Consider the following 24,147-nt stretch of genomic DNA (forward strand, 5'->3'; position numbering starts at 1 on the left):
AATTAACCTATCCTTATTGACAGAACTACATAATAGCGAACCAACGAGTTGTCTTTGAACGATTCGACAAATCTATAATTTTTCATTTCTTTTGCTAACATTCGAAGAAAAAAAAATTTTTCCTCTCGTTCAAAAACTAGTCGAAAGTATTTTTTACTGCGGTGCTGCGAGCTGTCGGTTATTTGCGAGCATTGCAATATTAAAAAGTTATTGAATTATAATTAAAGGAATGATATTGAAGCGGCGATAGAGCGGCATTATTCTTTTTTTTTTTGGCTATACTCGATATTGCATAAAAATAATATTAATAATAATAATCTAATATTTGATATATTTCTGACAGACTAGTAACCGCAGCCCTGCCGCCAATGATCGAGCCGATAATCATAGGCGATGTTGTAGGAGTGTCGATACGAGATGCTCTAGAATGTTCGGACCTTTCCACGACGAGCTTTATTCTTTCAGACTTTTGTAGAAGATTTTGGGCGTCTACATGCCTCACATCACGTGTGTCGTAATCGTCGATTTTTTTTATCACGTCACCCCTCTGGAGCTCCTCGTTCTCCGACTAAAATCAAATACAATGATCACTTTCACTAAATATATCATATGATATGTCATATTATATACATATAAATATTTATATTTATATTTATCATATAATCATATTGATTTTTATAAAAAATGATTTTCAAAAAATTCATAATACTTTCATTTTTATTCCGTTTATAGATCAACCTTTTAAAAACAAATATTTTTAAGAAAAATATTTTACCACAAATTATATACTTTTCATATAAAAATAAAATAAAACTGGTATTTCGTAAATAAGACAGAATTTTCGTGTATGTGTGTGTGTATATATATGTATGTATATCTGTTGTGTTTATAAGTAAAAGCAAACGAAACTAATCCTATAATTGTGTTAGTAATAAAAATAGTTGGCATTAGTCCATCTATGTTTATCGTTCTTCTACTATATCTAATAATTGTGCCAAAGGATTTCAAAGCTCATAAACATATACAAACTTTTTAACATAGATTTATCCGTACAATTAAATGCAACAATATGTTTAAAATCAGATTTAGTATGATTTGATTAAGAACATTAGAATTTTAAAGAATCACGAAGACTTGCACGACAACTTTGATTAAGTCGAAGAAGAGTTCATTGTCCATATTATGTAATTAAATTTGTTTCTTTTTTTCTTTTTTTTAAGGCCATAAAGCGATGCACATAAAATTGCACTTATATTTTCTCATATGTTAATTTGTTAATTCTCATTTGCTTCATTTTTTTTATTTTGCAGATCTTTCTTACAAATTTTTTCATTCTTTTCTCGATCACTTGTATAAAATTGAAAAAAACTCACGCGGGTGACGACAATAGGTGAACCCAAATCAGCTCCACCAGCAATTCTTATTCCCCAAGGTCTACCAGTACTGGATCTTTTAAGTTTTATGATCAAAGTTTGCTTTCTCGTCATGCTCTAATCCTTTGGTCCACGATGTAACGTAATAACAAACACAATAAAAGAGGAAAAGAAAGAAAGAAAGAAAGAGAGAGCAAGGAGAAGAGAAAACTTTTCTCAATAAATATTTGATAAATAACTTTCTAGGAGCACGAAACAATTAAAAGGAAAAAATAATATAACAAACGAAATAGTGAAAATGACGCGCACGTAGACAAACGAGAACTGAGATGGTTCACAACGGAGCTTTGACTTTGACAGGCCTAACTCGAAAGCTCGTTGCTCAACTAACAGGCTGCCTCTGCTATTCTGGCCCCATTTCGAATTGGCATCCCACTTGTATTGTTCTGGTCCGACCTGCACTCATTTCTCTGGCATTTACGAGTTGGGGCGGACGGCAAACATACACATATCTGCGCGCGCACATAAGATTTTCTCTAATAAAACCTCTCAACCCTATCCAATTTTATTTCCATACAGTTCTTCCTTGTGGGAGGTCGTTGGGGTTCAACAATGATCTAATATCTTTCATTAGAATATCCCATCTTAATATTATTAGTCCGTTCTATCGATCACATCATATTTTGTTTCTCTATCTTTATATTATGTATAAATTAAAATCAACGTAGTAGTAAATTAGAATAATTTTTTATATATACGACTATCAGTAGAGAATTGGTATAGAATTTTTTTAAATAAGTAAAAATTGGAGAAAATGATTATTGACAGATATTATTAAAACTCTTTATAGGTTTACGTATAATGAAGGGAAAAGATAATTATTGTGGATATTTGTTTCATTTTTCTTTTTTCTTTTATATATATATATAAAATTACAAAAAAAAAAGAAAAAAGAAATACTAAAGTGTAAGAGTTCTGAAAACCGTTCAGGTTGAGTCAGATACTCACATAGGTCTCGTAATAATTGCCTATGGAGAACTTAAGAGCCATTTCTTCTAACGATGAAAGTCCTTTGCTCTCTTGTATTCTTCTTAGAGAGCTACTTTCACTGACGTCCGCAATTGTCCGAAAGCTTCTCCCCTATGCTCGAACGATTTAATTAGTTTAGCTTCACTGTGTGATCGAAGAGTCTTGAGATAGAAAAGAGAAAGGAAATGAGATAAGGTGTAAGGTCCCTAAGATGGAGCAAGACGGATCTATTGTGTACGTAAACTTCGCCTTAAATTAGCAACCTATAGCGCGAAAGGTTAGTCAATCAGTGTTCAGACTTTACTATTCTAATGACTCATTTGTATAGATTTATTCAACAATTCGAAGGATCATGTGTAATATATTGTTTTGATATATAGCATTATCGATGATTCATTAAATGATATTAGACGGTCGTTTATTAATGGTCTCTAAAGATACATATATATAGCATACGAAGAAAATAAGTAAATAAAAATAATATGATGAGTTGAGATGTGCTATTATATGTGGTATTAAAAAAATAACTTCTGAAAGTTATTTCGATACTTTCGGTTCAAAGATTACTTCGATTGCAAATATTCCTCGGTAATCACTCTGCTAATGAGCATCCTACGTATTTCACTAGTTCCTGCACCAATTTCATAAATTTTAGCATCTCTTAGATATCTTCCAGTAGAATAATCATTGATATATCCGTTTCCACCTGGAATTGATAAATACAAAATGTATAAAAATCAAAGAAAGTATCGTTATGAAAGAAGTGACAATGAACTACCAAGTATTTGAATCGCATCTAAAGCAGCCTTGGTTGCATTCTCAGCGCAGTAAAGTACCACTGCAGCGCAATCCTTGCGATTCACGTGTCCCGCATCGCAAGACCTTGCAATCGAATATAAGTAACTTCTACTAGCGCTTAGAGTGGTATACATATCTGCAATTTTTCCCTAAAAGTTTCAAAAACGAGTTTAGTACATGTTATGCATTATTCAATATTTTATTTATCATATACAATTTTTAGGAGATATCACCTGTATCAATTGAAATTCGCTTATATACTTTCCAAATTGTTTCCTAGTATGTGCATATTCAAATGCAACATCGCAGCAAGCTTGAAGTATACTAAAAGTGCATTTAAATTATTTAATACAAGAAGTCATTTAAAATAATCAAATCGTCGTATCTTACCCTAAGGGACCACCTGCTAAAATCAAACGTTCCAAATCCAAACCACTGAAAAGTACATATATTCCTTTGTTTAATTCTCCGAGCACATTTTCCACTGCAAATATTTATTATGTACATATTTTGTATCAATCTGATGAAATTTATATAAAAAAAGTTCTATGATTTACCAGGAACTTTACAATCCTCGAAAATTAACTCCGAAGTATTCGATCCTCTCATTCCTAATTTATCTAATTTCTGAGCTGTACTGAACCCTTCCATTCCTCTTTCTATGATAAAAGCTGTGATTCCATGTTGCGGTTTCAAATTATTTGGATTTGTCTTGGCGTAAACTACAAGAACATCAGCATCCGGACCATTTGTGATCCAAAATTTATTACCGTTTAAAACAAAATAGTCGCCTTTCCTTTCGGCTTTTAATTTCATCGATACGACGTCTGATCCCGCTTCTGGCTCTGACATAGCCAAAGCTCCAATATGTTCACCGCTACATAACTAAATTATAAGCATTAGAAAATTATTATAAAAATATCTTCTTTTTATTATTAATTAATTTACCTTCGGCAAGTATTTCTGTTTCTGTTTGTTTGTACCGTTTCTATTAATTTGATTAACGCACAAATTGGAATGAGCTCCATAACTAAGTCCAATAGCTGCACATGCTCTACTTATTTCTTCCATAACTATTACATGTTCAAAATACGAACCACCGGTTCCTCCATATTCCGTATCAGCTGTTATTCCTAATAAACCCAAATTACCAAGTTTTTTCCAAAATGTCTAAAAAGATTCGATATATAAATTTAATGGTTAATTTTACAATATACAAATTTAAAAATAAACAAATGTTAATTATTTAAAAACTTATTTAGTAATGCATACTCTAAGTTCATCAAAATTATTTTTTCTGTCGATTTCAGTTGCCTTAGGAGCCAATTCTTTCTGAGCAAAATCAAAAATCAAGTTGCGAAGCTGTAAAAATAAATAAAAGTAAAATTAAATTAATAAAACATGCATTATTGTGCCATAATATTGATATTTCTTTATCCTTGCGAGTATAAATCTTGACTATCGCAAAGAACGTCTTTTTAAAAATAAATCAATAAGCCTACGAAGTTAGTTCAGATACTTTGCTGTTAGAGCGAGCTACAAGTTCAAAAATCACATATCGTCTCACAGTCAATTATAAATAATATTAATAAAAATAAACAATTTCATATTTAAATAATAATATATAATATGAAAAATATTATAATATAAATATGTATATTATGTATTTTATAAGAATCGATTTTGATTTATTTTCATCAATAATGAAATAACTTGTTATGTTACAATACGATAATGATTGCATTTTTCAGTAAAAACTCGGATCATTAGAAAATCAAATTAACTAACCTCTTTCTGCTGGTCATTTAAACCAAATGTATTTTCATTTATTTTATAATATCTTGTAGAATATTTAACATTACATTCGTAAATATATTTTATAGAATTTTTAAGCCGTACATTTTTTAATAAATTAAAATACCACATTTTAAAAAATATCACAAAATAAAAATTTGAATAGGATTTCACTACTTAGTGTTTAATGGTACTACCATTATAATATATTACAATATATATATTGTGTAATAAACATTGCATCAATTTAGATAAGACATTCTTATCGTTAGAAAAATCACAAGTTTATATGAAAATATATACGGTTCAAAATAACGAATTGAAAGAAACAAATTTATATATTATAACTATACAGAAAATTTAATTACGATTTTATTATATTAATTGTTTTAAAGATTAATATTATACAAGAGTTTAATTATTTTTAATATTATATTATCGATAGAGGAAAAAAGTATTCTACACACGTTGTATTGTATCACGTTGTAGCGTGTGTTTGCCGACAGTAATATACAAACGGCATGGCTTATTATCGCGTTATGTTTAGTTGTAGAAATTTCGGTTATTAAAAATATTTGTAAGTTTTAAATAATTTTATTTCAAAGTAAAACATGGGTGAAGTAAAATTTAGTAATTTGGACGGTATAAAATCAGAACAAAAATACAATAGAGTCGTGAAACATATACAGGTATTAAAGAGGTTACTTATTTTTACAAAAAAGTTATAGTCTTCAATATCATTTTATTTGTTTATTTATGATTATGTTAATAGCATTAAAAAATGTACAATAATAATAATAATAATAATAATAATAGTAATAATAATAATAATGATAATAATATATTTCACATGATATTTATAATATAGGATAAATGGAAATTAGTACCTGCTTTTCTCAAAGGAAAAGGTTTAGTCAAACAACACATTGATTCCTTCAATTATTTTATAAATGTCGAAATAAAAAAGATTGTTAAAACAAATGAAAAGGTACTTAGCGATGCAGATCCTTTGTTTTATGTAAAGTAAGTACTATTACAATTGTTTTTAACGTTTAATTAATAATCAATAATATGTCTACTTTCTTTTCTAATTATTTATTTAATTTGTTAAAATTTAATGCATAGATACTTAAACGTACATGTTGGATCTCCTGATGTAGAGGAAGGTTTTAATGTAACACGGTCTACTACTCCACATGAATGTAGATTGCGAGATTTAAACTACTCTGCACCGATTACCGTTGACATTGAATATATCAGAGGTCATCAACCTATTATTAGAAATAATTTATTGATTGGAAGGTAGATATAAAAATTTTTTTTGTTAAAATACCATTTAAAAAATACTAATTTGATTAATTATTTCCAGAATGCCAATTATGCTTAGAAGTTCGAATTGTGTATTAACTAACAAATCTCATTTTGAATTGGCTAAAATGAACGAGTGTCCTCATGATCCTGGTGGTTATTTCATTATTAATGGTCAAGAGAAAGTTATACTTATCCAAGAGCAAATGCTTAGAAATAGAATTATTTTAGAAGAAGATAGTAAAGGATGCGTAGTAGCATCCTGTAATAGCTCTACACAAGAAAGAAAGACAAAAACTAACATAGTCGGTAAAGGTGGAAAGTATTATATGAGACATAATATTTTTCAGGATGTAAGTAAGTTATAATTATAATAAATGATATATCTGCATTGTCAGAAAATAAAAATTAGTAATAATGTATTTTAATTATCAGGACGTACCTGTTACGATAATATTTAAAGCAATGGGAATAGTATGTGATCAAGAAATAATGCAACTTATTGGTGCAGAAGAAGAATTTATGAAAAAATTTGCACCCAGTTTAGAAGAATGTCATACATTACATGTTTTTGCTCAAAATCAGGCTTTAAGGTACCTATTTAATTAATTATATGAAGTCTCAATATAATAGAATTCCGATTATATGTTTTTTTTTTTAGATATTTAAGTAATAAAAGGAAACAAAAAAGATATTCTATGATCAAAGCTAGTATTACTGATGAAATCAAGGATATTTTAGCAACTAATGTACTATCTCATGTTCCTGTAAGTATTCTTAGAATATATCATAGTATTAATATCTATTTAAAAAAATATATATATTATTAATATAGGTCAACGATTTCAATTTTAAATTAAAAGCCACTTATCTGGCTTTAATGGTAAGAAAAGTTATGAAAGCACAAGGTGATGGAAAACTTGTAGATGATAGGGATTATTATGGTAACAAACGTTTAGAATTGGCTGGTTCCCTTTTATCTCTCATGTTTGAAGATTTATTTAAAAGATTTAATAGAGAGGTATGTATAATATTATTATTAATATATCCTATGAAACAAAATGTTTAATTATATCATTTTTGTAGTTAAAACAAATTGCAGATAAAAATATACCAAAAATAAAAGCAGCTCAATTTGATATTGTAAAACATATGAGACAAGATCAAATTACAAATGGTTTAGCATTCGCTATATCATCTGTAAGTAAACATTATTATTATTTTTAATAATTCACTAATATGTGTCGAATATTCAATGATTCAAATGTATTTGAATTAATAGGGTAATTGGACTATTAAAAGATTCAAAATGGAACGGCATGGAGTCACTCAAGTTTTGTCAAGGCTATCATATATTTCAGCTCTTGGCATGATGACGCGTGTTAATTCACAATTTGAAAAAAGTAGGAAAGTATCTGGTCCTAGATCTTTGCAACCATCGCAATGGGGAATGTTATGTCCAAGTGACACGCCTGAAGGAGAGGTAAAAAATATATGTTTGTTTATTACATTTATCTTAATCTATGTTTTATAATTTTTCTTGTGGTTTATTTCAACAGAGTTGCGGATTAGTTAAAAACTTAGCTCTTATGACACATATTACTACAGAAGTTGAAGAAGAACCTATTATAAGATTAGCATTTAATCTCGGCGTTGAAAATGTAAATATACTTGGTGGAGAAGAAATTAATAATAAAGACGTGTATATGGTCTTTCTAAATGGAAACATTTTAGGCATTGTCAAAAATTATCAGAGACTTGTGTATATATTCAGATTATTACGTAGAAAAGGTCTGGTGAATGGTTTTGTTTCCATATTTACACAACATCAACACAGGTATAATACAAATTTTATTGTCTGTGTTAGTATTTATATTTTATAAAAGTACTTATATATATATCTTTTTTAAATCTTACAGCTGTATTCAAATTAGCTCTGACGGAGGTCGTTTGTGTAGACCTTACATAATTGTTGAAAAAGGACAACCACTGGTTCACGAAGAACATATTAAATTGTTGGAACAAGGTGTTAGAACTTTTGAAGACTTTTTACAAGATGGTAAGTACACTATAATGATTACTCATATTAAAAACAATTAACTACATTGTCTTTATATTCTACTTTTGTATTTTATTCTCACTTACAGGTTTAATTGAATATTTGGATGTAAATGAAGAAAATGATAGTTCTATAGCATTTAATGAAGCACATATAAATGCGAACACGACACATTTAGAGATTGAACCTTTTACGTTATTGGGAGTGTGTGCTGGTTTAGTACCATATCCACATCACAATCAAAGTCCAAGAAACACTTACCAATGTGCTATGGGTAAACAAGCTATGGGAACCATTGGTTATAATCAGCGTAATCGTATCGATACTCTTATGTATAATTTAGTATATCCACAAGCACCAATGGTGAAATCACGTACAATAGAACTCATTAATTTTGACAAGTTACCTGCTGGCCAAAATGCAACAGTTGCAGTTATGTCTTATAGTGGGTATGACATTGAGGATGCTTTAATTTTAAATAAAGCTTCTATTGACAGAGGATACGGAAGATGTTTGGTATATCGAAATGCAAAATGTACTTTGAAAAGATATGCTAATCAAAGTTACGATAGAATAATGGGTCCATTAATCGATACAACTACTAAAAAGCCAGTATGGAAACATGAAATAATTGACAGTGATGGCATTGCTGCTCCAGGTGAAATGGTAGAAAATAAAAAAGTAATGGTAAATAAATCTACACCATCGTCCAGCATTGGTCCAGTTAATTCTGCCAATGCCCAGGCACAAACAGAATATCGAGATGTTCCCATTGTATTCAAAGGTCCAGTTCCTGCTTATGTAGAAAAAGTTATGATATCTAGTAATGCGGAAGATGCTTTTTTGATAAAGCTACTATTAAGACAAACTCGAAGGCCTGAAATCGGTGATAAATTTAGTAGTCGTCATGGACAAAAAGGAGTAACTGGTACAATCACTTTTTCTTTTGTTCACTTTCTTATTTTATTTTTTTCTTTTTTTGATTATATAAAATAGGATATATTCTTTTTATTGTCATTTTACATTTATATCGTTCACATAGGATTAATTGTGGAACAAGAAGATATGCCATTTAACGATTATGGTATATGTCCTGATATGATTATGAATCCACATGGTTTCCCATCTCGTATGACTGTTGGAAAGTTAATAGAATTGCTTGCCGGTAAAGCTGGTGTCCTTCAGGGACAGTTTCATTATGGAACAGGTAAATTTATATAAAAACAAAATTTAGTGATACTACTCTAATGATAAGTTATTACAAATAATTATAAATTATGTCCACAGCATTTGGTGGTTCCAAAGTTGAAGATGTTTGCGAAGAACTCAGAAAACATGGTTTTAATTATTTGGGAAAGGACATCTTTTACTCTGGAACTACGGGTGAACCACTTCAAGCATATATTTATTCTGGCCCTGTAAGATTTTTAATTCGAATTTTTTTCTACCTTATGAATATTATTTATTCAATATTTGAAATGTTTTTTTACAGGTATACTATCAAAAACTTAAGCATATGGTACAAGATAAAATGCATGCTCGTGCCCGTGGACCTAGAGCAGTTCTTACACGCCAACCAACGGAAGGTCGTTCCAAAGAAGGTGGTTTACGTTTAGGTGAAATGGAACGTGATTGTCTGATTGGATATGGAGCTAGTATGATGTTAGTAGAAAGATTAATGATATCAAGTGATGCATTTGACGTTGACGTTTGTAATAAATGTGGTCTAATGGCATACAGTGGGTGGTGCCATAGTTGCCGCTCTAGTGCCTGCGTTTCAACTATTTCCATGCCATACGCTTGTAAATTGCTCTTTCAAGAGTTACAATCTATGAATATTGTACCTCGTTTAACATTAAAACATTATTGTGATTGAATATATTTATAATACACAATAATATCTATATAAGAATTCACTTGTTCATATGATCATTGTATATAGATTACATTTCATTAATAAAATTAATATTATCAAATTTAATACGATCACTATTTAATATATATATATATACATATATTTTAATAAGTCTTTTCTTCATCTATTATACGTCATCTATTATAAAATATAATTGTTTTATCATTTTATATTCTCAATATATATGTATATATATTGTTTACAATGCATTCATCATAGAAATTCGGCATGTAATTTAATTTCAGGAGTTTCAATATGCCTTTTGCTTTGTATCAAACGTAATTCTATTCTTTGTGCAAATTGCGTCCTCTCATCTTTATATTCTGAAAGTTGAACAATTATCTATATATATATAATTATATAAAAACATACATATGTGTATGTGTATATATGTATGTATGTACTTTTATATACATAAAACACAAAATTTCAAAGAAAATTTACCTTTGAATGATTTGAAAGTTTCAAAAAGAACACCTTGTAAAGAGTTTATTGTCTTTTCAGTCGCTGTTTTAATATCTTCATGTAGATACGTATGAGCAAGAAATAAAGCAGCAAATAGATCACCAGAACCAGTAAAAGATGATGGTATTTTTGGAATATCAACCTTAAGTAGTACATCGTCTAAAATAAAATAAATGAAGAAAAATAATATTTAAGTTAATTCATATTAATTCTTAACACATTATTAAGAATACCTTTCAATGAACTGATTACTGCTAATATTTTATTATCCATTTCTGCAGATGATACAGCTACAGTTTGTGGTCCCATTTTATGTAACTCTTTTATAACAGTTTGCAATTCATCTAAACTATTAATACTTTTGCCAGTTAACAATCTAAAACAGAATGCATATAATTTATTTTAAGAAAAAACCGCACTTGGTAATAAACAATATTATGAATTATGAATATACTATTTTTTTACATACTCAGTCTCAAACTGATTTGGAACTACAATATCTGCAAGGGGAACTATCTTGTTTTTATAAATATCTTTTAATTCCTTAGGGACATACATCTTACCATTATCACCCATAACAGGATCGCATACTAAAAGATAATGATAAAAATTATAAATTGTTATCATAATAAATTAATAGGAAATAAATAAATATACCATATATAAGATCAGGATTCTTCTGCTTTAATGCTCCAACTAATAAAGCTATTCTGTTCAAAAAAGATGCGGATCCTATATATCCTGTCAGTAGATGAGTATAATGATCCAAATTATTTTCTGCCAAGCCATGTACCAATTCATCTATCATATAAATATTTTGGATTAGATAATATAATATTATGAAATATATATTTTTTATGCAACAAAACAATAACGTTCATTATTATAAAATTATACTCACCTAAATCTTTATCATTAAGTACTTGTCCTTTAAAAACTTTATATCCTGTATGATTTGATAGTTGAACAGAATTAATAGCATCTACTTCAAAACCTAATAACTAAAACGAAATTTATTAAATTCATAGAAGTACAATATGGAAGAAATATATCTTAAAAAAATAAAAAAAAAATTTATTTTTATTTATAAAAATTATATTTTATATTTACTTGGAGTGGAAAAGTAGCACTTTTATTACCAACATATCCTGACACTACATGACTTTGGATCGAGAGAACCCGAGGAATTTGCTTCGAATTCATATTATTATTCTCAATGAGAAATACACGCAATTAATAATGTTCTTTCTCTAAACTTAGAAATGATAAGAAAATAATCACAAGTCACATTTTCCTTTTTCGTTGATTAGAAGCACTGTAGATATATAATAATAATAATAAAAAAGAATTGTTATTAGCAATTGTTAATATGTATCTTCAATAGTATAAATGATTCCTAGTTTACCGATTATAAATAAAACAGTACAGTACTTTATATTCTTTTATTTTTTTTCTTTTCTTTTTTTATTCTTTATTAAAGAATATTAAAATAGTCTCGTTTCCGTGTTTTGAAATGTATAGTATAAATTAAAAGTTATATAATAGTATTAGCTTGAACTTTAGGATATTGACATTAATTAAATAGTATAATACTTAGGTACAATTTATTTTATGCAAATATTAAGATTATATTGAAGAAGTATGAATATATTAACACTTCAAAATTACCACTAGAAAATATTTATCTTCTATATCTTATCTACGATTGGCACAGAGAGAGAGTGAGAGAGAAAGAGAGAGAGAGAATGAGAGAAAGAGAGAGAAAGAGAAAGAGAGAGAGAAAGAGAGAGAGAGAGAGAGAGAGAGACAAGTTATTTCTTTATAATTTTTAATGTAGTTTCAATAGAGAGTGTGATCATCTGCATTCATGTTACCTCATGATTTGTTTTGTGCAGCCTGAAAAGTATGGCGACGTGGGAAAGTGAAAATGTTAATGACGGTGAAAATGCCGATGGTATTAATGATAATTTCAACGACATTATTGTGGCAGCTGATTTGCAGGATTATTTGGATGATAGTTTAGATTTACCTAGTTTCAGAAAAGTTTACGAACAAACGGATGTATTTGAACATGAAAAACACTCCGATGATGAATATGTTAACAATGAAAGGCTATCTAACAATAACAGTACGAGGTTGGCAAAGTTTTTAATAAATATTATTAAAATTATTATAAATTACAAAAATATTTTAATAAATATTATATTAATAAATTAATCTTATTCCTTATTTGAGATCTTTAAAGTTCGAATTTAAAATATGTTCTTAATCTTTAAATCTTTATGTCATCTATATGTATCATAAGTTTTTACGTCGTTTCCTTATAAGGATAGAGTACTTTTGAAATTGGATTCTTATTTTTTATACTTCAATCTTTGATTATTAATATTTGATAAATCGTATTTTATTATTTTCTAATAGATTTAATTTCAAATTTATTTCAAAGCTGTTTAATGACATTACAAATGTTTATTCGCATATTATATCATTTAATATAAATATATTTTTGTTTACAAAATTTTTATAAACTAATTTCTTTATGTATCATTCTAATTATATTTAGCCATATCCACCATGTGATTCGTCCTCAAGAAATTCATATGCATATTCATTCCAAAGAGAATTATTCTTCGTCTAATGGTTTTTTACATAAAACAATTACTACTGATAATATAGATTTGGATACAAATCAAAAAAATATTAACCGCTATACTTGTGAATATGAAGGATGTCCTCGAACATATAGTACAATTGGAAATTTACGCACCCATATAAAGACTCATAAAGGTAACTTTTGTTTGTTTATGTTTAGCTAAATAAGTTCATATGAATGCAGTGTTGTCTATCAATTTGTTTATAGGTTCTTTATAAATTAATCTTTTATAAAAAATCTAACGTGTTTAACATGTGTATATATACATATATATATATATACATATATACACACACATATATATATATATATATATATATATACATATATATATAATATATCTTACTGGCGATATATTTTTATTTTTATGTATTCTTCAAAAATATATAATGTATTCAAATAAATATGAATACATCCATACATTTTCTTATATCCATTAGTGTGTTACCCTAAGTAAAATATATGTTTTGACATTTGTTATAAATCAATAGTACTTCATAGAGATATGAATGTTGCTAATCACTTAACATGCTTTTATGTCTTATCATTTTTGTTCCTTCTAAAAAAAATGTATATTGCTAATTGTAATTGGAAGTTATTATTAATTTTGTTTTAATAATTATAGTTTCATATGTAAAAAAAAATAGAAAGAATATTCTTTATTTCATACTAATAATAATTTTCATGTTAGTGCTTTCAAAGGATAGATAGATAAGGTAAGTTCATAGATCTAATAATATTTATATATTAGCATCAATATGAACTGTATAATGCTTTTTGTTTTTTATATTGCCGCTTATGTAGTCTTGATTCGAAATTATTGTGTCATCATTGTTAGTATAAAGGGAATGCTTTGACCTGCATGGCTTTCAGATGCCGCAAGAAAAGGTAGCCCCACAAATTTTTTATGTGGAGGGATTCTCAAAACTTTCAGGCGAGTTTCGATTTAAATGTGCAGAGCCAGGTTGTGGGAAGGCTTTTCTCACATCATACAGCCTGAAGATCCACTCTAGGGTACATACAAAAGTAAAACCATTTGAATGCACCCACAAAGGTTGTGGAAAAGCATTCAATACCCTTTACAGATTGAGAGCTCACCAAAGACTTCATAGTGGTAATACATTCAACTGTAAAGAAATTGGCTGTGTTAAATTCTTCACTACTCTAAGCGATCTCAAGAAACACGTTCGTACTCACACTCAAGAAAGACCTTACAAGTATGTTTGAAAGATTCAACAAATCTAGAATTTCTTCTGGAATTAGCATAAGTTCATTCAAACATTTAAAGTTTAAATTGAACATTTCACAATATTTTCTATTTCTTTTATGTTCACCAGCTATATTAGATATATTAGCATATAAATGAGTTTAATTATAGATATTAATTCTTTTTTTGGTTTAATATTTAAAGGTGTAGAGAAAAAGGTTGTGGAAAGGCTTTTACAGCTTCACATCATTTAAAAACACACAAGAGGACACACACAGGAGAACGACCTTATACATGTACCTATAAGAACTGCAAACGATCGTTCACTACTCCTCATAGTTTAAAGAGTCATATTAAAACTCATAATAAGACTGTTAATAACGAAGATGTGGTAAGTACCATATTAGTAGTACTTATAAACATCTAATTAGAGCAGTATAAAATAGGTAATCAAAAAAATAAAAAACAGTTAATATATACTTATGCATACATAATTATTTATATTGTTACAGAGTCATCAAGATTCAATAGATGATAGTATTGAAAACCAAAGAGATATATCCCAAATTGTAACAGATGTGGGAAATGAAACAGATTGTGCCAATGATGCAACGGTATCATCTTTTGATATATCATTACCTTCAGATGAGGTACAAGAACATAAAAATATAACATACATTTCAACTCAAGAAAATGAACATATATCTGAAACTTCAATATTAAATATTTTAAATGATAATTCAATTAACAAGGAATTGGATTATAATATTGACAATGAAATCATAAATTGTCCAAATGAGGCTATCACAGTTAATCTTCTTTCAACTGATAATATTCTTAATAGCTTTGATCGTCAGACAATTTGTAATTTTAATAATAATGAAGACTATAAAAAATTTCATCACATCAATGATTCTAACATGGAATCTAATAATATAACTGACATGATAAAGGTTCAAAGTGATGTATACGAGTCCGATGTATTGCCTTGTCCTTTGAACAAAATACATAGTGATATAAGTGATCATAAATCATCTAATCCATTAAATTTAGAACAGAAAATTATACAAGATGGCTTGCAGAGCACAATTGCTGAGATTTCAGAAGGTACAAATTTTAATAACAAATCTTTGGTTTGTGAAAATGATTTTGCAGATAATCTGATAAATGAAACATTGACAACTAAAAATGATACAGCTTCACTATATAGTGATACTAGTCAAGAAAGAAATATATTGAATTCATCAGACACTGTACAACTTTTTAATGAAGAATTGGACAACCTTTCATTCATCCATGATACAAAATTGCAAACAGAGTCTCTTGAAGTAATGACTCAATCCTTGGCACCTAGCACATTAATAAATGGCCCATCGGAGGCTGTGGAATTAGCTATAGCATCTGAAGAAGAAATACCTTCAGCTTGGGTAGATGTTACAGCATTAGCTACTGCACCTGTGACTGAATCTTGGTCAGAGCTGAACGCCTTTCCTACAGCGGTACATTCATTAGTAGATTTAGTAGGACCTGACCCTTATCCATTAGAAATAGAAAATCAATTTCAGAATGTGCAAAATTTAGAAACAGTTAATGCAGTAAGTATAGACACTGTTATTTCAAATCCTATCATAACCAAGTCTAAAGAAAATGAAAACGACGTATATAAGATCGATTACTTAAGATATAAAAAACACAGAAACGTCTTGCAAGAAATTGCTGCAGATGCAGATATTTGTAAATGCATTGATTGTAAATGTAATCATTTGCAGAATTGTCAAGATTGCACGAATACTTCTTTATCAGGAACTATTAAAAAAGATATATCAATGAAAACTGTGAATAATGAATGTTTACAAATTGAATGTGCTTGCAATTCCATTTCTGGAAATAGTGAATCTTGTTGCGTAGTAGTTTGCTTGCAAACTTTGCAGCAGTTGCAAAAAATATTTAATGCTAATTGTTGTAGAAACACTAACACTGATACTTGTAAAGAAAAATCGTTATTATCACTATTAAAATGCCAATTGACAAAAAATCAATGAAGTACAAAGTTGTGTGAAATAACTAGTCATCAAGAAAGTATAGTATAAACTTATGTAAAAAAAATTTACAATTGTTAGTAGTTTATATGCTACATTGCTTAGCTTTAAATTTGACTTAAGCAATTTAAATGCCTTTATAGGTTTTTACTTAGAATAAATTAAAAAAGTATGACTGAATATATGTGTGTGTGTACGCGCGCGCGTGTAATATTTAACAAAAGATATCGTAATAGATGCAATATATAATATACTGTGAGATTCTTGTGCCAAAATGTTGATAAATTTTGTACAACATTTTTACATATGTATCGTATTATATTAATTATCGCGCAATATCAAATAGTAAAAATGCATTTTTTGATATTACGTGTTGAATATGGCTATAAAGGAGTACAAATTATTAATATCATATAAATACATATTTTTGAAAAAAACATAAACAATAATTTCTTTTATTGTTAAAATTTTTGCACAATCAACTCCAATTTTTACCATTCTTAATATGCAGATATTATACACACAAGATTGAAATTGTTATATACATTGTGAATTATACCAAATAATGTAGATTAATAGTAAATACTAAAAAGGATTATTTATTATTTAATTATTAGTAGATGTTTATGTATTACTATATAATTTTATTGTACAGAGTGCCAAATACTTATACACCATGCCTAAGAAAAATGTTGGATATTTCTAAATAATATATTCTTTATACTGTAGAGTAATATGATTACAATACTTTTGTCAGTAATCATACATATTCTGATATTTTAATAATGATAAATTAATATGATTCTCATTATTTCGTATTATTTTAACAATTATAGTGTGAGATTTTTTATGGGTGTTCATCTACTTGAGAAATGTATCAGATTTAAATCACAAGATAACTTTTATGTACCTAAATAGCTCATAATTTGCAATATTTCTATGCTGTTAGAAATAAAATAATACAATAAATTATAATACAAAATATCATTTCCTTCTTCTTTTTTTTTTTTGTATATACATATCATTTTTTATTAGAAACCTCTAAAGTTGATTCGTGTAGAAATTAATAGGATTATTTATATATATATAAATATATTTATATATATATAAATATATATATATATATATATATATATATATATATATATATATAAATTTTATTTAGATTGTTAATTTATCTGGTAGAGAACAAATGATCTTAATACAAGATTTTATTTTTACTGCATTTTATACAGCAATAAAATAATTATATGTTAAATATGTGTATCTAAGATTTAATAGCGTCATTTCAACAATTTTTTATACTTATTGTGACGCTTGCACAAGAGCTTCTGCAACTTCAACAGCAATGGCAGCTTCAGCTTTATCTTTATCTGATGATGCAGAGGACAGTTGTTGTTGAGCTTTACTAAGTATTTCCCTTGCTGCAGAACTATCAAGATTTTCTACTGGATGAGCTTCTTCTGCTAAAATCTATACATTTTATAAATGCATATGCATATATATATATAAAACAAATTTTGTATGCAGTAAATATTTCTTATCAATAAATTAAAATTGTACCTGTACACTATTATTTTCATTTATCGTCACTGTACCAGAAGAAACAAAAACTTTTTTGGTATTACCATCTTGTTCGTAAACTGTAACAACACCTGGTTTTAATACGGCAAGGGTAGGTACATGTTTTGGAAGGATACCAAAGGAACCAGAAAATGATGGAACGTCTACTTGTCGAATTACACTTTGATCATAAAATACCTAATAAAAAAGTTACTTTATAAGAATCATGAGATATATATTTTAATTCTTTTTTTTATAGTTCTATAAGTTATATAAGAATATATATATATAAGAAGGTTTATATTTTACCTGATTAGCACCAGCAAATGTGAATTTCATTTCATCACTAGATGCATCGGCGTAAGTCCTGATTTGGTTACGCATATATCTTAAATATGGCCGAAAATTACGAGCGATAGTTGCCATTTTACCAGCCTAAATTTAATACATTTTTCAAATGTTATATCATTTTGATATATATGGTTCAATGACATTGTTACATCATAAGATTGAGATATATAACCTTAATGTCGATCTTACTTATTATGGAAATAATTTAAATGTTTCATTATTTTACGAAAGTATTTAACTGCACGAAAATAATACGTATTCGAATTATATCTTAACATTATAAATACCTTTATGATATTAATTTTACCTGTATGGATTTAAGAAAAGGTAAATGCTGCTTTCGAGGATCACACAGCGCAAACGAATATGGAAAGAATTGAATTAGTTTCTATATTGATTAAGTGGTGTCGCTGATGTACGTTACAGGTAATAAAAAATCCTTTTTTACCAACAAACGGTCTCTAATATAATAGTTGATATATTTTGCAATATGTTTATTAAAAATATTATTAGCATATAGAATATAATATATATTATAGTAAATAATTTATACATTGTGTAGATTATGAATATTTATTAATTTGTTAAGAAATTAACACGTATATCTTTTAACAATTTTATTTAAAAATTAAGATAACAAATTAATATATAAGTTTAATATTCATCCATCTAGATTTATATATGCTGAAGAATAGTCTTACAATTATTTCACAGCTTTCAAAAAACGCATCGAATATTGTGTATGTTTAACATACTATAAAAAAGGCACATTAAAGTGTGTAAATATAATTGCACTTTATGATGGAGTCGAGTTTTATATATATATATATAAATATATATACATATACTTATTTCATAAAAATGTCTTTTTAGTATCATCAAATGTAACTTATTAATCTAGTTATCTTATACTATACATATGTACAATATATTATATAAAACATCTTTTAGAAAATATATGACATGAAAAAACATATTGCTTCCTTGTATAAAATATTACATATTATTAGGCGCATAATATCAAAATTTTAAACTGTCATGGCAGCTTTATGTTTTTTACAATTTTCTTTCAATGTTTCTTACGAGAAACATTTTTTAGTGATTTTAAAAATTACTAAAAAATAATAAATAAACAGTGTATAATCGCAGAAAATATCACGAATTCACGAAAAACTTACCGATCGAAAGTTTCGTTTAATCATTCAATTCGTCGTCAGAAGTTTCAGAAGTTGTATCAATGTTATTCTGATGTTTTGACTTTATATGCCTTTCTAAATCTCTTCTTCTTACTAAAATTTTACCGCAAATTTCGCATTTGTATGGTGATTCGGCATCAGCATGTAGCCTCATATGTTTATTCAAATTACTTGGATCTCCGAATGGTCGATGACAATATTTGCAGAACAATGGCTTATATCCGGTATGAGTTCTGAAAAAAGAAAAACAGAAACAAAAACAAAAATTTCTCTCATTACTTGCTCCGTTATTTTTATCATTATATCGTAAGAGAAGATTTCAAATTATCAAGTTACCTGATATGAATTTTCAACCCATATTTCCTGGAATACATTTTTCCACAATATATACAAAGATGACCTTCTTTAGATTTTCCAAGGTTACTGGCAATAGTTTCAATCTCTGCAGCATGAGCAGTCGATTGTCTTTCTAATACGGGTTGTCTCTCACTACTCGCGGTTGGTGGACAAAGATCGGATAAAACGTCGGGTCCATTCATATATGTGTATGGTTTAAACGCCGACGGTCGATTTAACAAATTGTGCCTGATAGAATATATCGAGGCCAACAAGTGTGGTGAAATTTGTCCAGGAGAAGGTTGATTCGAAGATGAAGGAGAAAACTGATTAGATGACGTAGGTGATGGATTTAAGGATCTATGGGAATTTGGAGGCTCGATGAGGATTGGCGAAATTATAGCCGTGGGAGCGGTTAATTGAAATCGGAAAGGTGTTGGAGGACATAAATTTGATAATGAAGAAATTTTCCTCGATAGAAGATTCCACAAATAATTAAGGTCTAACCGGTCACAATCTAAGGATACGTGAAGTTTTAGAGGATTTGGGTATTCGAAAACGGTATGGCATATGTGACAAATATATCGGTCTTGTCCTGCAACAAACAAAGAAGATATTATGAGAAAAATGATTCGTTGAATAAAGGAATTTTTCTTATCTCTTATCATGTTACCTTGAATATTACGCGGATTTAAAAATGGTATATTTAATACGAGTAAAAGATTTTCTGAGAACCACAAGAATAGTAGTTCACCTGGAGCGATATCTCTGATCGTTTTTATTACTACCCCCTTTTCGCTGGGCATTAGTAATATATTATTGGTGTGGCAATCCGTCGCAAGACTTACTATTTTGAGCCAAGAAGAGGCGTCAATGTGCCTGTCTAAGCTGTATAGTCGTCCTTCCGATTCGGCAATTTCAACCTGTAATGATCTTTCAATCTTGATAATTTTTTCTTTTTATCTCGATAATAAATGTAATTGTTTTCCTATTTTTTTGATTATAACTTAGAAAAAAGATCATAAAAAAGATCACAAATATGTTGAAAAATCAAAAATACTTACATATTTTATTATCGATGTACATTTTTCAGGAAACTTATTTAACTCGATGATCTCGGTCATAGCATTTTTCCTCAAAAAAGTAACTGCTCTGACGATTGGGAGACGATTTTGTGATGAACTCGATACTCCGAATTTCTCCAGATTCATCATTGAGTTGTCTGATATCATTGGGGGATACATAATACTTAATTATAAATTAAGTATTATTTAAAAATAATTCAAACTTTGTAATATTCGAGTTGTAGTCGAATACTTTCGGAAATTAATTGATAATTCTATCGGCTTCAAGCACTAAGAATTGCGATCCAAGACTAATAGAAGATTCACTAAAACGTTCTAATATTTTTCACCACTAAGAACTCTAACTCAAAATTGTTGTGATTTAACAATGACAAATACTTAGAATTCTATAGATTTTGGTAACCACCAAATGAAGTGAAAATGTCTACTAACTATCAACCGAGTTACGCACGGCCTTTAAATGTCCGGATTGTTAATTTGCCCCCCACTAGTTTTTCCTATGAGTATATGTCTAATTGTATTTAAACGCCCTAGAGGGAGGAGACACCCTCTTCCTATCGCATATCTCGAATTATAGTCCAATAGTGTTACAGAATGGTGGGGGGTGAAGTAAGCTATTCGCTGGGGTTGGTTCGCTTTTGTATTAGTGCAAGGTGTAATGGTACTTCCTGCAAATTCTTAACTCCCACTCTCATCCATGTATATTATTTAAATATATTTATTTATTATTTTAATGCAAAAACGAAAACTGTGCAGCAAGATTTTGACACTTCACAAAACATTTTTATTTTATTTTTTTAAATACTAAGAAAAAATTATTTTGTATAATTATAAACAAAATTTTATCGATAAAATTGATAAAGAAATTAAACTTTCAAATAAACAATTCTTTGTTGAAATTTTGTAACGACGAACGCACTTGTTAAAAGATGTAGACATTTTTTTTAAATTCTTCGAAATATGTTTGTCAAAATCACATGTTCATATAAAATATTTAACTGTGTAATTAACAATTTCATTTGTTTCAACAATTCATGTATTTTTAATAATTTATTTAATACATTTTAAGTTTTGTGAAAATGCGATAATTTCGAGTAAGTTTTAAGTTTATACCTGCGCAGATCTCGCGCTCACGGTTGCGTGACGTTATAAACCCGTAATATCTATATCTTTTCTATCAGCGAAAGAGATCTACTTACTATTTCAAAAAATATTAATTAATAATCGCAACAACCGACAGCAATTGATTTATGGTGAAAAAGATTGTTTAACAAGCTTTAATAAATGTCGTAGGAAAATGCCGAAAAAAAGAAAAAATACAATGTCATTGTAAATAACAATAAAAATAACAGAATCACGATAAAAAATTAATAAAACTAATAAATATTTCTTAAAAAAAGTTTATTTATTTTAAATCATTTCATACTTCTTAACTTAAAGTCCGTTGTATGATATTACTCTGAATAATCTCGTCCAGAATACTATTGAAATTTCTTTTTACCTATAATTTCGTCTAGATAATTCGCATATAGATCACATATAAAAAAAAAATTCTATGAAGGGATGCGAAAGCGAGTGAATCGAGATAAGTGGTAGATCGTTCGGCGAGAAAGAAGATTCGCGATTTGTGGAACGTCAACGGGAGATGGGACACGTTTGATGGGGCTATAAAAGCCTCATGTGAAAGGACATTGTTTGGCTCAGCTGCAATTCGGTCTACGTTCTATCCAGAAAGAAAAGATAGATAGATAGACAAAGAGAGAGAGAGAGAGAGAGAGAGAGAGAGAGAGAGAGAGAGAGAGAGAGAGAGAGAGAGAGAGAGAGCAGGGGATCTGTCGAAAGGTGCATCTGAATCAACGCTTGATTAGGAAATTAAGTGGCTCATTCTTCTTGCACTCTTGCATAGATCTAGCAAGTGCGATATATCAAGGATTTGCTTAATCATCCGGCTAGATCTCGATGGATCTTTTACTCCAATCGGATTTGTCTAGCATTGAAGATGAATATCTAATTTTTTTCTTTCTTCTATTTTTTTTATACTTTCTCTTTTCTCTTTACTTCTATGATTTACTTTAACGATGAAATCATAACTGACATAATAAATTAGCAAATGAAGCTTTATCGAGTTCTTACGATTTAACATTTTCTTGAGATAATAATTTTGTCTAATCTATGAGAAAAGACAATGTATTATAGTTGGGTATAAAGCTTAGAAAGTTCTACGTAATTACAGGTATTCCCTGCTAATTGCTAGTACCGAGTAGACTTAAAACGTTTGATCTTTAAATGATAAACCTCGTTAAACAAAGATTAACTAAAAAATTTTTATCAAATTTTAACGACATTTCACAATTACTTTTTAGATTTAAAAACAGACGGATTTAGTCATGAACTACCCTAACAAGGAAAACCAAAAGATAGTGATGGTTCTTTCGTGGTGGTCTTGCAGCCATGGTCCTCGTGATTCATGGTAGGGTTCATGGTACCGTAGCAGGGAATGACACGAGTGTTCACAAGCCGCACCATCCCTTAGATCAACCCCTTGGAAAACCCCCTCTGTATATATGTATATATATATATATTTTTTTTCTTTTTCTCTGGTCTTTCGAAACTCAACCACATAAGCCTTTCGTTCTTTTTCAGAATTTACAAGAAGTGTTCAGGATGCATATTAAAAAATTTTTTCTATTTGTTTATCCATGAAATCTCAAGTGGTTAAAATAAAAGTTCTACTTACATCTTCTGCTGGAAAAATATGAAGATGTCTTTTCATAAAACGTAAAATGAAATAAAAAAAAAAGAAACAAAAAAAGAAAAGCCAAAAAAACACACATAAGAAAAAAAATATCTCTTCTTATCTCGTTGACAACAATCTTTCTAACTTTTTCCTGTAGTTTATTGGTAAACCTCAAAGTTTACCCGCATCCTACGCAGGGGCTGCTACCCTTGGTCCATCTCTTTCTAAAATCAGGGTGC

At 28.6% G+C, this 24,147-nt stretch overlaps 7 protein-coding genes and 1 long non-coding RNA gene across 23 annotated transcripts in view; 3 read left to right on the forward strand and 5 right to left on the reverse strand.

The window, feature by feature from the left end:
- LOC124949894 (PDZ and LIM domain protein 3) overlaps positions 1-1,830 on the reverse strand; it is a 15,216-nt gene extending 13,386 nt beyond the window's left edge. For 3 of the 10 annotated variants that reach the window (XM_047495735.1, XM_047495733.1, XM_047495731.1), the window contains exons 1-2: positions 1,374-1,824; positions 342-568 (exon numbers count right to left, since the gene is read on the reverse strand). In XM_047495735.1, the coding sequence (XP_047351691.1) occupies positions 342-568; positions 1,374-1,487 (341 nt within the window). In that variant the 5' untranslated portion in view covers positions 1,488-1,824. Of the gene's footprint in view, positions 1-341; positions 569-1,373 lie in introns of all 10 variants that reach the window. The other 7 variants (XM_047495737.1, XM_047495738.1, XM_047495740.1 and 4 more) reach the window with 7 other exon arrangements.
- Positions 1,831-2,803: 973 nt separating this feature from the next.
- On the reverse strand, positions 2,804-5,208 carry LOC124949893 (isovaleryl-CoA dehydrogenase, mitochondrial). The gene is made up of 8 exons (XM_047495729.1): positions 4,989-5,208; positions 4,473-4,562; positions 4,149-4,370; positions 3,758-4,085; positions 3,591-3,684; positions 3,434-3,524; positions 3,181-3,349; positions 2,804-3,108 (listed from the first exon to the last, which is right to left on the reverse strand). The coding sequence occupies exons 1-8, from the start codon at positions 5,124-5,126 to the stop codon at positions 2,966-2,968; spliced, it is 1,275 nt and encodes a 424-aa protein (XP_047351685.1). The 5' UTR covers positions 5,127-5,208; the 3' UTR covers positions 2,804-2,965.
- Positions 5,209-5,490: 282 nt separating this feature from the next.
- LOC124949676 (DNA-directed RNA polymerase III subunit RPC2) lies at positions 5,491-11,553 on the forward strand. Its single transcript, XM_047495207.1, has 15 exons — positions 5,491-5,683; positions 5,863-6,017; positions 6,120-6,296; positions 6,364-6,655; positions 6,738-6,895; positions 6,964-7,069; positions 7,138-7,323; positions 7,389-7,502; positions 7,585-7,785; positions 7,862-8,139; positions 8,222-8,361; positions 8,450-9,289; positions 9,404-9,568; positions 9,649-9,779; positions 9,854-11,553. Exons 1-15 carry the CDS (start codon positions 5,606-5,608, stop codon positions 10,235-10,237), a joined length of 3,405 nt encoding a protein of 1,134 aa, XP_047351163.1. The 5' UTR covers positions 5,491-5,605; the 3' UTR covers positions 10,238-11,553.
- Positions 10,282-12,065, reverse strand: LOC124949679 (pyridoxal kinase). The gene is made up of 7 exons (XM_047495215.1): positions 11,852-12,065; positions 11,643-11,742; positions 11,399-11,542; positions 11,211-11,331; positions 10,975-11,117; positions 10,721-10,900; positions 10,282-10,599 (listed from the first exon to the last, which is right to left on the reverse strand). Exons 1-7 carry the CDS (start codon positions 11,942-11,944, stop codon positions 10,490-10,492), a joined length of 891 nt encoding a protein of 296 aa, XP_047351171.1. The 5' UTR covers positions 11,945-12,065; the 3' UTR covers positions 10,282-10,489.
- A 372-nt stretch (positions 12,066-12,437) lies between these two features.
- LOC124949678 (zinc finger protein 281-like) lies at positions 12,438-17,113 on the forward strand. 6 transcript variants are annotated; one of them, XM_047495209.1, is made up of 6 exons: positions 12,440-12,695; positions 12,775-12,876; positions 13,305-13,528; positions 14,329-14,611; positions 14,806-14,992; positions 15,114-17,113. In XM_047495209.1, exons 3-6 carry the CDS (start codon positions 13,342-13,344, stop codon positions 16,641-16,643), a joined length of 2,187 nt encoding a protein of 728 aa, XP_047351165.1. In that variant the 5' UTR covers positions 12,440-12,695; positions 12,775-12,876; positions 13,305-13,341; the 3' UTR covers positions 16,644-17,113. The 6 variants fall into 6 exon arrangements, with proteins under 6 accessions (XP_047351164.1, XP_047351165.1, XP_047351166.1 ...); XM_047495210.1 differs by having other exon boundaries at positions 12,781-12,876; XM_047495208.1 differs by having other exon boundaries at positions 12,438-12,876.
- A 720-nt stretch (positions 17,114-17,833) lies between these two features.
- On the reverse strand, positions 17,834-18,958 carry LOC124949680 (ATP synthase subunit delta, mitochondrial). Of its 2 annotated transcripts, none has more exons than XM_047495217.1 (4): positions 18,862-18,958; positions 18,513-18,638; positions 18,204-18,401; positions 17,834-18,113 (listed from the first exon to the last, which is right to left on the reverse strand). In XM_047495217.1, the coding sequence occupies exons 2-4, from the start codon at positions 18,627-18,629 to the stop codon at positions 17,946-17,948; spliced, it is 483 nt and encodes a 160-aa protein (XP_047351173.1). In that variant the 5' UTR covers positions 18,630-18,638; positions 18,862-18,958; the 3' UTR covers positions 17,834-17,945. The 2 variants fall into 2 exon arrangements, with proteins under 2 accessions (XP_047351173.1, XP_047351172.1); XM_047495216.1 differs by having other exon boundaries at positions 18,842-18,952.
- A 610-nt stretch (positions 18,959-19,568) lies between these two features.
- LOC124949651 (histone-lysine N-methyltransferase PRDM9) lies at positions 19,569-21,445 on the reverse strand. Its single transcript, XM_047495132.1, has 4 exons — positions 21,151-21,445; positions 20,760-21,009; positions 20,087-20,681; positions 19,569-19,983 (listed from the first exon to the last, which is right to left on the reverse strand). Exons 1-4 carry the CDS (start codon positions 21,328-21,330, stop codon positions 19,749-19,751), a joined length of 1,260 nt encoding a protein of 419 aa, XP_047351088.1. The 5' UTR covers positions 21,331-21,445; the 3' UTR covers positions 19,569-19,748.
- Positions 20,100-22,573, forward strand: LOC124949652. Its single transcript, XR_007101121.1, has 2 exons — positions 20,100-21,011; positions 21,180-22,573. It is a non-coding gene; the product is annotated as an uncharacterized LOC124949652 (long non-coding RNA).
- Positions 22,574-24,147: the final 1,574 nt, after the last annotated feature.

Source organism: Vespa velutina, chromosome 6 (assembly GCF_912470025.1).
Source record: "Vespa velutina chromosome 6, iVesVel2.1, whole genome shotgun sequence".
Taxonomy (NCBI): domain Eukaryota; kingdom Metazoa; phylum Arthropoda; class Insecta; order Hymenoptera; family Vespidae; genus Vespa; species Vespa velutina.

Excerpts from the sequence above, each read along its gene's own strand:
- LOC124949893 (XM_047495729.1), bottom strand. The coding sequence starts at position 5,126 with ATGTGGTATTTTAATTTATTAAAAAATGTACGGCTTAAAAATTCTATA. Across the intron at positions 4,086-4,148 it reads AACAGAAATACTTGCCGAAG|TTATGTAGCGGTGAACATAT; the intron begins GTAAATTAATTA and ends CTTATAATTTAG. Across the intron at positions 3,109-3,180 it reads AGATGCGATTCAAATACTTG|GTGGAAACGGATATATCAAT; the intron begins GTAGTTCATTGT and ends TATCAATTCCAG.
- LOC124949676 (XM_047495207.1), top strand. The coding sequence starts at position 5,606 with ATGGGTGAAGTAAAATTTAGTAATTTGGACGGTATAAAATCAGAACAA. Across the intron at positions 7,070-7,137 it reads ATGTACTATCTCATGTTCCT|GTCAACGATTTCAATTTTAA; the intron begins GTAAGTATTCTT and ends TTATTAATATAG. Across the intron at positions 8,362-8,449 it reads TGAAGACTTTTTACAAGATG|GTTTAATTGAATATTTGGAT; the intron begins GTAAGTACACTA and ends TCTCACTTACAG.
- LOC124949679 (XM_047495215.1), bottom strand. The coding sequence starts at position 11,944 with ATGAATTCGAAGCAAATTCCTCGGGTTCTCTCGATCCAAAGTCATGTA. Across the intron at positions 11,543-11,642 it reads ACTTAATGATAAAGATTTAG|ATGAATTGGTACATGGCTTG; the intron begins GTGAGTATAATT and ends TTTATATGATAG. Across the intron at positions 10,901-10,974 it reads AGTAATCAGTTCATTGAAAG|ACGATGTACTACTTAAGGTT; the intron begins GTATTCTTAATA and ends ATTTTATTTTAG.
- LOC124949678 (XM_047495208.1), top strand. The coding sequence starts at position 12,647 with ATGGCGACGTGGGAAAGTGAAAATGTTAATGACGGTGAAAATGCCGAT. Across the intron at positions 12,877-13,304 it reads TCTAACAATAACAGTACGAG|CCATATCCACCATGTGATTC; the intron begins GTTGGCAAAGTT and ends AATTATATTTAG. Across the intron at positions 14,993-15,113 it reads CTGTTAATAACGAAGATGTG|AGTCATCAAGATTCAATAGA; the intron begins GTAAGTACCATA and ends ATATTGTTACAG.
- LOC124949680 (XM_047495217.1), bottom strand. The coding sequence starts at position 18,629 with ATGGCAACTATCGCTCGTAATTTTCGGCCATATTTAAGATATATGCGT. Across the intron at positions 18,402-18,512 it reads CATTTGCTGGTGCTAATCAG|GTATTTTATGATCAAAGTGT; the intron begins GTAAAATATAAA and ends CTTTTTTATTAG. Across the intron at positions 18,114-18,203 it reads ATGAAAATAATAGTGTACAG|ATTTTAGCAGAAGAAGCTCA; the intron begins GTACAATTTTAA and ends TAAAATGTATAG.
- LOC124949651 (XM_047495132.1), bottom strand. The coding sequence starts at position 21,330 with ATGTATCCCCCAATGATATCAGACAACTCAATGATGAATCTGGAGAAA. Across the intron at positions 21,010-21,150 it reads GTACATCGATAATAAAATAT|GTTGAAATTGCCGAATCGGA; the intron begins GTAAGTATTTTT and ends AGATCATTACAG. Across the intron at positions 19,984-20,086 it reads GGGTTGAAAATTCATATCAG|AACTCATACCGGATATAAGC; the intron begins GTAACTTGATAA and ends TTCTTTTTTCAG.